General features: G+C 38.2%; 1 protein-coding gene across 1 annotated transcript in view; it reads right to left on the reverse strand.

Moving 5' to 3' along the window:
- Positions 1 to 13,604, reverse strand: part of LARS1 (leucyl-tRNA synthetase 1) — a 62,743-nt gene continuing 49,139 nt past the window's right edge. Inside the window, exons 28-32 of the mRNA XM_043984734.1 lie at positions 11,994 to 12,104; positions 8,591 to 8,695; positions 7,380 to 7,475; positions 3,774 to 3,906; positions 1 to 401 (exon numbers count right to left, since the gene is read on the reverse strand). Of these exons, the coding sequence (XP_043840669.1) occupies positions 196 to 401; positions 3,774 to 3,906; positions 7,380 to 7,475; positions 8,591 to 8,695; positions 11,994 to 12,104 (651 nt within the window). The 3' untranslated portion in view covers positions 1 to 195. The remainder of the gene's footprint in view (positions 402 to 3,773; positions 3,907 to 7,379; positions 7,476 to 8,590; positions 8,696 to 11,993; positions 12,105 to 13,604) is intronic.

Consider the following 13,604-nt stretch of genomic DNA (forward strand, 5'->3'; position numbering starts at 1 on the left):
GAAGGGGGAAAAAGTTTTATTTTATTATATCCAGGTCTCAAAGATAACTTAGTGCAAGATTACATGCAAAATTCAATGGTTAGAAATGACAGTTGTTTCGGTCCATTCTGAGGTTCTCAAGGCCAATTTGTATGCACAATCAAGGTAATGATGTCTCTGAAACCAGGGCTGATAATAGCCAAATCTGTCTGCGGTTTAATGAACCAGATAGACGATGGAATCACCAATATCTGCCCTTAATCCATTTTCAGTGAGGTGAATTTTCTTGCTTATGAGGTCCACATGAAATACAGCATGATCAGAAATGGGGGTCTTCTCCAGGTGTTCTTTTCCCAGCACAGGAACACGACGAGGTCCCAACACAGGATCATCAAATCTCATCAGTTTTACCTTGGAAAGGTCTATAGTGGAAGAGATTACAAATGTAAGTATGATACTGACTAAGCCTATGAAGGAGCATCACATTCTTAAGAGACATTAGTTGTTACTGTCTATCTAAACAAAAATTCCCCCAGTTAGATTGTTAAAGCAACCCTAATCTCAGAAAACAAGAATCCAACAGGGTACCAAATCATATGACTATCAGCTTTCACCAGATAAAAGCTGATCAATGAATCTGTGTAACACTGACATCTCCTGGAACAATAAATATAGATGAGAGGGGGAAAAAAAAGTCTATGGAAACTTCAGAGCCACATCCAATGTAGCCTCTCAAATCACTTTCATATGTTTGCATTAAACACTTTTTAGTGTTGTGAAACATCTCTTTCTTTTCTTGCTTCCCTGAATACAGCAGTGGGCCTATGAGAACTATGGAACCATTCTCAACGTACTTTTGGGGAGAAAAGTATTACTACTGAGAGGAAGAGCAATACCAGACTCTTGTTTTGCTCAAAGATGAATGGCAAGAAAGGAAGGAGGAAGTACAGGAAAAGGGAGCAGCTTTAACAATTTTAAGCCTTTGGATGAGTTCCAGTGTTCTCTGCTTGAGGATTTCTTGATTTACTCTTTCTCAACCTGATAAGATGAATTCTGGCAAGCAAAGCACTTGTCCTTTGAATAAATTTATATTCCATCAGCCCTGCCAACAACCCAGACTAAATGTAACTCACTTATTATTCCAGCAATGCTGAGGCTTCTCAACACAAAACTGTTTCATTTTATATGGTTTAGGAGCCCATAATATGTGGCTATAACTGCTGAGGCTTAGGTTTTATACCTCATTCTACATGCCAACCTGTGAGTTTAACAGTCTCCCAAAAGTACAGATGCTCTTGGAATTGCCACCAGCCCTTTCTATGCCATCTCCCTGGGAGGTCCACGGGATACCAACTCTTCCACAGGCTACCTTAACAGTACCAAGCTTAGTTTAAGAGAGGCCTGATAAGCTATCATGAATTCAACTGCAGATTATCCAGGAGTTCAAGCCAATAAGGCACAAGGTTTACAGTTCAGGAAGCAAGGACTGTGAGTTAAAATGTGAATCTTGGGACTTTAGAAGGCAATCATCAGCAACCAGCGGAACCCAAAGCGAAGCCCAACTGAAAGACTACTGAGACTCTCTAGGGAAATCACAAAATCAATTCAACAATAGAATACTGACCCAACAAACTAAAACAGGCAATAAGAAGCAGAAACAGCCTTCATTTCATTTGGGAGAGGGGAAAACTGATCTTGAACAGCCATCACAATTGAACTTCCACATTAGAACGTAACACAAAGACACTTCACCACAAAAGCACTGGTTAAGTCACAACAAGAGACATTTACATACACCACCTTTGACCTCAGATCTCACAACACCAAGGATTTCTAAAGTAAACTACTCCCTAGCAACCTCCATACTCAATCAGGCTTCTAAAGGACAAAACACATTGGCTCTGAAGTTGGCTCTGCCTTTCATAACTATCAAACAATTTTTGTTGCTTTTTGAGATATTTCTACTTCTTATGCCAGACTTCTCTTATGGAAGAAACTGAAATTTAAATCTGCAACTCTCCAACAATTAAGGCATTTGAAGGGAAGAAGGATGGTGTGATTTAAAGTTTCAGGAGATAGATAATGTGATAATGGGATACAGAGCTTTTCACCTATAAGTTACTGGTTCATATCTTATGTGGGGAGACCATTTTCATTAAATGGCCTTTGTGGAATGAAATGATAGCTTTAGTCCAGCTTCTCCTGGACCTGAATTATAATCACCCTCGATACAATTGGTACTAATTGGCATATTTGCCGACTATTATAAAAGAGAGACTACAAATTGTGCTATCAAATTCAACTCTTTCATATCCACTACAGGCAATCATCCTCAAAAATCAAAGCCTTATAAGAGCCTGGTGGAAAGGTCTCAGGAGCTGATCTCTTCCGTGGCTAGAGGGCATTAATCTCATGCTTCCAGCAACATTTCTACCTACTGTCCTAAATTTTGTCATCATTAAACAGAAATGAGAATACTTTTGGAAAACATTGCCTTCTTTGCAGAAGTGGGGGACTATGGGGGGCGGCTAGGTGGCGCAGTGGATAAAGCACCGGCCCTGGATTCAGGAGTACCTGAGTTCAAATCTGGCCTCAGACACTTGACACTTACTAGCTGTGTGACCCTGGGCAAGTCACTTAACCCCCATTGCTCTGCAAAAAAAAAAAAAAAAGTGGGGGACTATGGGTTTGAAATATACATACTGTCAGTTGATATGTTGGTTAGTTTTGCTGTATTTCCCTCCCCTCTTTTTTATTATAATGGAGGGAACTCAGTATAGAAGGTGGGAAGGCTGCATTTAGAAATGCAAGTGGTATAAAAACCAGAGATATCAAGAAAAATGTAAAAAAAAAAAATGTTGTCCATGACTACTTAGACATGGGAGACAAAAACTTTCCCAGAAGTTTAGGAAAGGGAATTACCAGTGGGAAGTACAATTCTGGAGTACCCCGTCAGGTCAGTATCCAAGTATTTTTTTTTTTGTGAGGCAATGAGGGTTAAGTGACTTGCTCAGGGTCACACAGTTGGTAAGTGTCAAGTGTCTGAGGCCAGATTTGAACTCAGGTCCTCCTGAATCCAGGGCCAGTGCTTTATCCACTGCACCACCTAGCTGTCCCAGTATTCAAGTATTTTGAAAAAGATACTGGCACTACATCTCACTTGGAGGTTGGGATATTTTTGGACTAGACTTGTAATTTCACTGTATGGTGTATGGGCCTCTCAGAGTAGAAACTCCAAACACCAATACAGAGAATCAGCTCATCTGTAACCTTTGTCTTAGTTGTTTGGAGGCACTGAGAGGTTCAGCGACTTGCCCATGATTGGTCACACAGACAGTATATGGAAGAGGCAGAAAATGAACCCATACTTTCCTGACTTGAAGGTCTGCCTTCTGTCCACTATACCACCACGTCTCTCTAATGCTATATAATGTTAATTTAAAATCCATTACCAAATAGGAATACATTATTTTTTTTTACAATAGAAAGTCTATAACAATGTCACAGAATCACAAAGATAGCCCAACTGCCTCATTTCATAAAGTAAGAAACTGAGACTCAGGAGATAGAAGAAATTGTCCACCATCACATATATACATAGTGATAGAGCTCCATCCAGCTTGCACTCAGTTCTCTTAACTCCCAAGAGAAGTCATTTTCCCATAACACTATTTTATCTCCCTAAATCAGTCAGCTGCTTCCTTGAAATGTATCAAACCTATAGTTTAGGGCTAAAAAAATATTTACTCTGTATTTCAAAGCAGTGGCTCAAAAAAAGAAAAGCAGTAGCTTACCCTTGATTCCTCTGTCCATCTTCATTAAACGCCTAATTAATGAATCTCTGTTGTCTCCTTGTCTAATTTCAATTTTGGTTGAGAAGTGACCATTGGATGGCTGGGGATTTACCAAAAACACTGATACACCAGGCTATTTAAAAAAGAACAAGAAAATAATTTATTTTTTAAAAGAAAAGAAATACAGGGTGCTCCACTGAAAAGTAGTTCATGTAATTCATATATTGATCAAGCTTGACCCTAATAATGAGATATGAGAAGACATCTCTTATTACTTTGCAGGAATGGGAAACCAGGTGTGTGGAATCCTGGATATAATATCAGACTTCTTAAAAATGCTTAGTTTTGCAGATCTTTTTTTTTTCCTTTCTTCAAACTTTATTATAAGGCATAGCTCAGAGAGGATAGGAAAAGGAATACAGAAGAAAATGTAGATGACATAAAACTGAAAGATATCAATACATTTATTTTTATACAAAAAATTTAATAGTATGTTAAAGGAGAATCTTTTTTTTTTTGGGTGAGGCAATTGGGGTTAAGTGACTTGCCCAGGGTCACACAGCTAGTAAGTATTAAGTGTCTGAGGCCGGATTTGAACTCCTGACTCCAGGGCCGGTGCTCTATCCACTGTGCCACCTAGCTGCCCCAATAGTATGTTAAAGGAATCAACATAATGGATTCTTTTAAAAGGACTACTAATGATGGCCCTTGAACACACTGTATTAACAGCAACAGATCTTAAACTATACTACAAAGCAGGTCAAAAAATAGAGAGATCACTCAATGGAATAAATTAGGTAGGTACACACACACACACACATACACACACCCAACACCAAATCAATCTGGTAGCCTCATGTTTGATAACCCCAAAGACTACTCCTGGGGTAAGAATTCACTATTTCACAAAAAACTACTGGGAAAACTGGAAAGAGATATGGCAGAAATTAGGTTTAGAAATTAGGCTTAACACTAGCCATATACCAGGATAAGCTCCCAATGCAAACATGACTTATAGATATAAAAGAACATATAAGAAACAAATTAGAGCAGCAAGGAAGAAATTTCCTTTTCGATATATGGATAGGGGATAAGTTCATGACCAAACAAGGAACAATAAGGATCACAGAAAATAAAATGGACAATTTTAATAACAAAAATTAAAGTTTTTGTACAAAGCAGTTAAAATTAGAAGGGAAATGGTTAACTGGGGGGAAAAAATTCTTGCAGTGAGTTTCTCTGATAAAGATCTCCTTTTCAAGACATATAAGGAACTTATTCAAATTTATAGCAAAGTCATTCCCCAAATGATAAATGGTCAAAGGATAACAACATATTTTTCAAAAGCTGCTATCTAAGCTATCAACAACCATATGAAATAATGCTCCAAATAACTAATAATTACAAAAGTAAAAATTAAAGCAATTATTAGGTTCCACCTCACATTTATCATGATTGGCAAAGATGACAGAAGAAGAAAATAACAATTATTGGAAGGGATTCAGGAAAAAAAAAAGGCAAACTAATATGGTGTTGGTGAGGCTATGAATCGGTCACTTTGAAAAGCAACTGGGGAAAAAAAAATTGAGATGGGGTCAGCTAAGTGGTGCAGTGGATAAAGCACTGACCCTGGATTCAGGAGGACCTGAGTTCAAATCCGGCCTCAGACACTTGACACTTACTAGCTGTGTGACCCTGGGCAACTCACTTAACCCTCACTGCTCTGCAAAGAAAGAAAGAAAGGAAGGAAGGAAGGAAGGAAGGAAGGAAGGAAGGAAGGAAGGAAGGAAAGCAATTGGGAACTATACCCCAAATTTACTAAATTGTGTATACCCTTTGTAGCAATACCACAAGATATTCTAGGCCTATATCTCTTTTTTTTTTTTTTTTTGGTAAGGCAATTGGGGTTAAGTGACTTGCCCAGGGTCACACAGCTAGTAATTGTTAAGTGTCTGAGCCGGATTTGAACTCAGGTCCTCCTGAATCCAGGGCCGGTTCTCTACCCACTGCGCCACCTAGCTGCCCCTAGGCCTATATCTCAAAGAGATCAAAGAAAGAGAAAAAGGATATATATGTACAAAGATTTTTATAAACAGCTCTCGATAAAGGGACAAAGAACTGGAAACTAAGGAAGGGGTGCCTATTAACTGGCCCATGGCTAAACAAATATTGGCATATGGTTGTAATGGGATATTATTTTGCCATGAGAAATGATGAAAGGGTCAGTTTCACAGAAACTTGGCTAATACCTGTATGTTTGTTTTTTCTTTCTTTTTTTTTTTTTTTTTTGGCGAGGCAGTTGGGGTTAAGTGACTTGCCCAGGATCACACAAGCTAGTGTTAAGTGCCTGAAGCCGAATTTGAACTCAGGTCCTCCTGACTGCAGGGCTGGTGCTCTATCCACTGTGCCACCTAGCTGCCCCAGCTAATACCTGTATGAACTACTAGGAGTACAATTTAGACAATAACAACACTATTGAGCTATAAACATTATAAAGCCAAGCAACTTTGAAAGGAGAACTCAGATCAACATAGTAACCAACCATGATTTCAGGAGAGATGATAAAGCATGCTACCTGCCTCCTGACAGAGAAGTGATAAACTCAAGATACAAAATTAGACATAAATTTTTCGACATAGCTGATGAATTAATTTGTTTTGATAAACTATGCATATTTATTAGGAGGGTTGTTTTTTCCCCCAGTGAGGAAGAAGAGTTAGGAAAGAAAAAAAAAGTTTGTTGATTGAAAAACAAAACAAACATAAACACTGCAGTTCAATAAAGATATGAATTAGTGATTACTGCAATTAGGAGACTGTAAACAGGATTCAGAGATTATTTCCACCAATCCAAATATATGTGTAAATACTTTTTTAAAAAGTAAAGCACTTAAAAGTTTTCCAGTAAGTATGGCAAAAAGAAAGGGAGAAAAACCCTTTAGCCAAGTGCTTCATTTACTAAGAAAATTGGGATACTTCACAAATCTTCATAATGGCAGTCCTCTAGATTCAGCCAAATAGTTTGAATCTGGTTAAGTTCTTTTAGGATTAACAGAAAAATGCAGTCCCCAAACCTCATTTCATTTCTTTAGCACAGACTGCCAAAGCTTGAAGAAGATTCCTATGACTGAGACCTAAAGAGAATCCATCAATGTGGTTTACACCAGAGCCCCTCAAAAAGCTTTGATTAGTTGCCATACCCAGACTAATCTGAACAGCTGATAGTTCCAACTCTCAGAAAAACTTGCCCAAGCCTTTTATTTTAATTTTCACAATATTCCTGGAAAAGCCATGTTCTAAAAATGACTTTTTAGTTTAAAAATGCTAATGCTAAAAAATGTTAACCATAACCTACACATTATATAAGTGAAGTGAATGGAAGCTATTGTTATAGGAAAGCAAACAGTGACCTGGAAGTCAGAAGGCCTAGGCAGTTCTACTCTGGTTTCTATCATTAGTGAAATAATTAGATAATCTCAAGAAAGTCACTCCCCGTCCCTGGCCCTCAGCCTTCTCTTATATAAAAGGAGGGGACTACACTAAAATAATCTCCAAGGTCCATCCCAACTCAGGCATGCCATGATTCCAAAAGATGATTCCAACTTACTTCTGTTCTAAAAACAGTAAGAGGCTTCCCAGGACAGCAATCTTCTCTGATTCTATCATCCGCTTCCGAAGCAAATTTTACTTCAATGTGATCTAACTAAAGAGTAAGAAAAAGATAGGAGTAATTATTATGGCTAACTAACACCAGTTTTATCTCCAGCTCATTTTGCCAAGAAACAAAAGGAGAACCTCTATTTAATATGAAATGGTGTGTACATTTTTATTCTATTCAGGCAAATGCTGTCAAATCTGGAATCAATCATTCCTTAATATTTATATTTAGATGCTCCCTTCAGTAAAGTAGCTGAGATAGTCTGTTTACCACTTGACATAAGAAAAACTGGCATCTACCCACTAAACAGAAGGAAAAAGTTGATGCAAAATTATTTTTAATCACTGGAAGGGAGTATCAGAGACAAAATATGAGAATATGGCAACCACTGACTAAGGAAAGTCATTTGGATGTTACGTACAAATTTTCCTCGAGGGTACTATTTTGTTTGATATAGCAAATAATGAAAAAAGTTGTCTGGGTCATAAAGCACCTTAGTATGATCCAGCATTTTAGAACACTATTCAAATGAGGTCAGATGATGCTGTATTTTGTCTCTGCAGCCGCATTTGGCTCCTGCCCTTTCCTTCTGGCTGTTCTTCTTCCTAAAGTGTCCACATACATGTAAAATCCACATGTATATAGCTAAAGATATCAAATAAATATTTGGCAAAAGGATTGAGCACAGAAGATCAAGCTGACAAATTAATCCTTACTAGAAAGAGAAAATAGCACTGTGTTGCCTTTTTTTCTTCCCAGAAACCAAACTCCATTTTTAATACCAATATTGTCATATATCCTTAAACATATGGTACAAGTCTCCAAGTAATTGCATAAGAATATCACATGGTGACCAACAGGAAATGAATTTTGGTTGTGAGCAAGCTGAAACATATAATCAATGAGAAACTTAAAAAATATGGGAGTAAAGAATGTCTTCAGAAATATGTTTGATAGGAACAGAAGATGGGCTGGTTTTATGACAAGGGAAAGAGATGACAGATATCCAGAGCATTTACCTTTATACTCACAATATCAGAAGAAAATAAGGAAGTCCCCTGCATGTGAGGTGGTCTCTACATGGTGATTTATGGGAAGATTGTGGCTGCCTTTTCAACCTCTAAGCTAATCATTACAAGCTCCTCCTCAGGCAATCTTACCTCAAGGGAATTGGTTAGGTAGACTATGTTCTCCATAAGCACTCCCTGCTCATCAAATTCCAGCTGCAAATCCAGAACTTGAGGGCCCGTCTTCTCCAAATTCTCCTAACAATTAAAAAAGGGCATGCTGTAAATATCCCGAAATTTATATCTGACAGTCACTCTCTCAATGGCTGAAAAGCCAGAAAAGTACATTCAACACAAATATTCACTGACAAGCTTCATTCATGGCTGTCCTTCTCTAAGCTGGCATTTTAATGAGGTTACTGGCTCACAATAATCAAGTCAGATGAAGCCAAGTTAGCAGTAGAAAAGCTTGGAGGCAAAAAGCTTTCAAAATCTGCAAAGTAAATAGGGCTTCTCACTATTGAGGTTGATTACATGTTCAAACCCAGAATATCTGCTTGGACAATAATAACTTATAGTCAGTCTAGCCAACAGTTGTCTGAAATTATCCCTTCATGACTCCTATCACAAATAGTCACTGACTGTGCCGCATATACAGTTTGAATCATTGCATCTTACAGAGTGCACCTAGGTTTGAGTGTAGAAAATCCAGACCTGAAAATGAATTGTTACACAATGACTCAAATAAATCATAAACTGTAAATAGTTGTTTTCTTCTTAAACATGAATGTTAAGAAGGGACCGCTTAAATATAATATAAGTAGAAGCCTGAAGCATCTGAAGGCCTTCTTGGGGAGCCATAGTAAGCCACCACTTGGACAACATTCATGCTAGGGCTGCTGACAACCCCTGCGGAATCTTTACTCCAAGTTTCTTAGAATGTCTAGGATTTGTCATAGTGTAAAGCACAGCCTCCTTCATCCTTGGGAAAGTTCTGCATATAATGGGGTTCTGAGTCACTGGAAAACATAAGGAACCTCCAGATTATATAAACTGCAACACTTCGAGAGGCAAAAAGAAGCGAAATTGAGTACTCAGATAAATCCATGCAACTGTAGGGCAAATACAGTAACAACCAACAATCTGTCAGATTAACTTGCCTGAACTGGGAACCAAACACCTTGTTGTTCAGATGCTACCTTTGTATTATTTGACTGCATATGTTGAAACGGAGATGAATGGCTCAAATATACTTAAATTTATCTGAAAGTGAATTTGTGCTTGAGTACTAACTATGGACCTGCTTTATTCCTGAGATTCACCTCTTCAGTTTAGCATTCTGTGCTCAGAATGTGTTCCTGTCTGACCCAATGATGAACTGTTGTTAAGCTACTGCTTTTTACTCAAATTTAAAATTCACTGAAAAAGTTTTGTTATGTTCCTACTTATTATACCAATCATCAACTTTATATTCTGAGTTTTAGGTCAAAGGACCTGTGTTTGAATCCAGTTTGGTTTTTTCTTTTGTTTTGTTTTTTGGGTATTTTTGCCAGGCAATGAGGGTTAAGTGACTTGACCAGGGTCACACAGATAGTTAAGTGTCAAGTGTCTGAGGCTGGATTTGAACTCAAGTCCTCCTAAATCCAGGGCTGCTGCTTTATCCACTGTGCCACCTAGCTGCCCCCAGTTTGTTGGGGTTTTTTGCTATTCCTTACCCATGAGACCTTGAACAAATCACTTTACTTCTCTGAGACTCAATTTCCATGCCTGTTAAATGAGGGGAGTTGAATTCTTAAATGAGGGGGATTGACCTTTTAAGGTCGCTTCAAATTCTAAACCTATGATGTCATTATAAATATTATTCTACGTTGAAAAATTGACATATGTGTGTGTATATATACAGATACACACAATTGATGGAAATTATCACTGAAATACTGTGAAATAGGTTATATCCTACTTCAATTAGCCACTACATTCAATTAGTCACTAAATAATGGAATTTTTTAAAATAACAGTCTTCAAAACTATTTCATTAGACTATTTCAACGTAGTTTACCAAGATTAAATGCTAGTATAACCATCAAAGAAGTATCATCTCAAGTAAATTCACTACAACAAATATTTATTAATCACCTACTGTGTACAAGGCACAGCTATGTTAAAAAAAAAAGTCAGTGGAGTACAAAGAGAAAACAAAATAGTCCCTGTCTCAAAGAAGTTTACACTTTACAACGTGTACAGCTGAGAAAACCCAAAGCATATCCACATCAGTACCAATGAACTTATATAGTCCCCATACATGTTCACACATCTGGCATATAGCACAATAGCAGAACCTGCAGTCTGTGAAACCAATGATCTAACTGCAACCAAGGGAAGCCAACTGATTCCTTTCAGATTCGAGTCACACTTCGATTCTGTGATCATTCTTGAAGTTCAGGATCTTAAGGCCACCTCAGAGGCACAAGTTTAGATAATACACTTCATTCTAAGAGACAGGAAGACTCCCTACGATAGTGGGACAATAGTGGACCTCTCTAGGAACTCTCATTCACCAGGAGAGAGTGTGTCTTGGGGTGTGACTAAATTAAGAGACAGCACCATAGAAGGACCTGGAATCTTGACTACAAGGACACCTTATAATCGCAGTGATCACTACACTCTCCCTCCTAGCTAAAAAGCATTTAAATGACCAAATATTATACTAAATAATCTAAAAGACCATTTAAGTATCTCAGAAGAGATGCTAAATTGTTAGACCAGTATTCGCAACCACCCAGTGGAGGTTGCCTTAATTTTTCTGGCAAAATGTATATTGTTTGTCATCATCATTAACAATAATTATGATAACAGTGATAATTATAATATTAATTATCATAGTAATAAGAGCCTACCTTCATGTAATCTTTAATTTCTGCAAAGCACTTTACAGGATTTTATTTGATTTTTTTTTGATTCTCACAATAACCTAAGTGATGCTATTATTATCCATATTTTACAGGTCAAGAAACTGAAGCTGAGTGGTTAAGTGATCAATCTAGGGTCACATAGCCAGTAAGGGTTTGAGGGAGGACTTGAACTTTCTGACTCCAAACTCAATACTCTATCCACTATGCCACCTGTTTTGATCAACTGTTATAACCTCTAGTGAAAACATTAAAACTCAGTTCTACAAATAAGATTGCTAGGGGCAGCTAGGTGGCACAGTGGATAAAGTACCAGCCCTGGATTCAAATCCTGTCTCAGACACTTGACACTTACTAACTGTGTGACCCTGGGCAAGTCACTTAACCCTCATTGCCCTGCAAAAAACAAAAACAAAAACAAACAAAAACAACAACAAAAAACAAAACAAAACAAAAAAAAAGAAGAAGAAGAAGATCGCTTCCCCTATCAGAAAAAGAGGGAAAAGAAAGTCAGGGAAGAAAATTGCCTGGTGGCTATGTCTGCTGAGAATGGTCTCATTTGTATGGCCTTTCCCGCCCTCCATCTTTACTGTTCTTCCCAGTCATCTCTCACATGGTCACACTGCTACATCTCTCCCACTGCTTACCTTCACCATGGCAACAAATGGCATCACCTTCTTCATGTACTTCTTCAGCTCTGCTAAGGTGCCCAGTTCACTGGCAATTACTTTATTGTCTGGCAGTTGACCTGCATTAGCCTAAATCATTATAAGAAGGGAAAATAACAAGTAAAGTGAATTTTCATTTTTCATAGATACTATTCATCAATTATGTTTATGTTACCAGAGACCTTCAAGACTATCCCAAATTTTTTGGCATTCAGAAGTTCTGCAATATAAAGTTTGGCAACATTTTCATTTCTTATTTGTTTCTTCTGTCAGGGACTGATTTTATCAGAGTAGAGAGCTCTCCAGTGAGGAAACCCTCTACCGATATAGGCCGGCAGCCATTCTGCAACATGCCATGTTTGAGAGTTGCCTGGAGCACTGAGAGGTTATGACTTGCCCAGAGTCACACAGAGTGTATCAGAAGGAAGATTATGTTTCTGAAGTAAAGTATTCTAAAGATAGACTTACACTCTCCACATATTGATTTCTACTTGAAAGAATAAGAGATCTACCCACAGGGCAAATCAAAAACAGTAGGGAGCCCCAGGAGGTCTCTTAGGGTTGGGGTGCCATCCTCAGTACCCCTCTGAGAGCTGCAAAATTATCTGTCTAGCATCAGCTAAATGACGTTTGGTCGCCAAACCAAGTGTAGACTGAACTCTGTAGCAGAATCTGAGAGGGCATATAAAAGATACTTCTTTTCTCAAAGCTCAGAAAATTCATGCTTTCCAAAAAGAGAAAGAGGGCTGGGGAGAGAGGGAGAGGGAAAAATCACGTTGCATATGTAATATTCCCCTCTAATATTAATAGCAGAGAGTCCTCCTGAGCTGTTCTGCACAAAAAAATTCTTGACCTGGCAGCCAAATTAGGGAGGCTCTCAGACCCTATCTAAGGGTAGGGTTCCGATGACAGTCCCACATTCTCTCATTAGGACCATCTACACTTGGGGCCTTTTCCAGCTTGACAGGAGCTGCCAGAGCTGTGTTTCATGATCACAGCTCTCAAGAACACTGGGATGCCTCTATGCTACAGTGAGACATCAGCAAGGGGCCTTAGTGGAAAGCTAGAGTGTACACTGAAAAAACTCTCTAATTACTTAAGTGTTTAAGTAGAATCATTTCCATGTGCTCAGAGAGTGAAAAATGTATTCATATTGGATTGGTATGCATTTGTATGAGGGCTTCCTCCACTTCAGTACATCCATACAATGTCGATAATCTCTCTAGATTCTGAAGTAATTTCTAAAGTTTTCCTCCAAAAGGCAGGAGGACATAGATGTTCTTAAAAATGATGACACTATGAGTCCTTGATCTTTGTATGTGTGTAAGAGATGAACGACAATGGCACTGCAGAAGTATTGACACGTTCCCAACAATCATTTATTCTGAAGACTACACTTTCAACTATGTGTAAATTTCAGCAAAGATCCCTAATCTCTCATATCAACCAATGCTCAGGGGGGAAAACAATGGAAAGCAATGGGGAGAGGATGGAGTTTCAGGGACATGGGGAGATTTGCTTTTTCATTTTTGCACAACAGAAGGGGATGTTGGTGGTGGAATTATTTACCTGAATTTACACGTAGAGTAA

This window comes from Dromiciops gliroides, chromosome 2 (genome assembly GCF_019393635.1).
Source record: "Dromiciops gliroides isolate mDroGli1 chromosome 2, mDroGli1.pri, whole genome shotgun sequence".
NCBI lineage: Eukaryota > Metazoa > Chordata > Mammalia > Microbiotheria > Microbiotheriidae > Dromiciops > Dromiciops gliroides.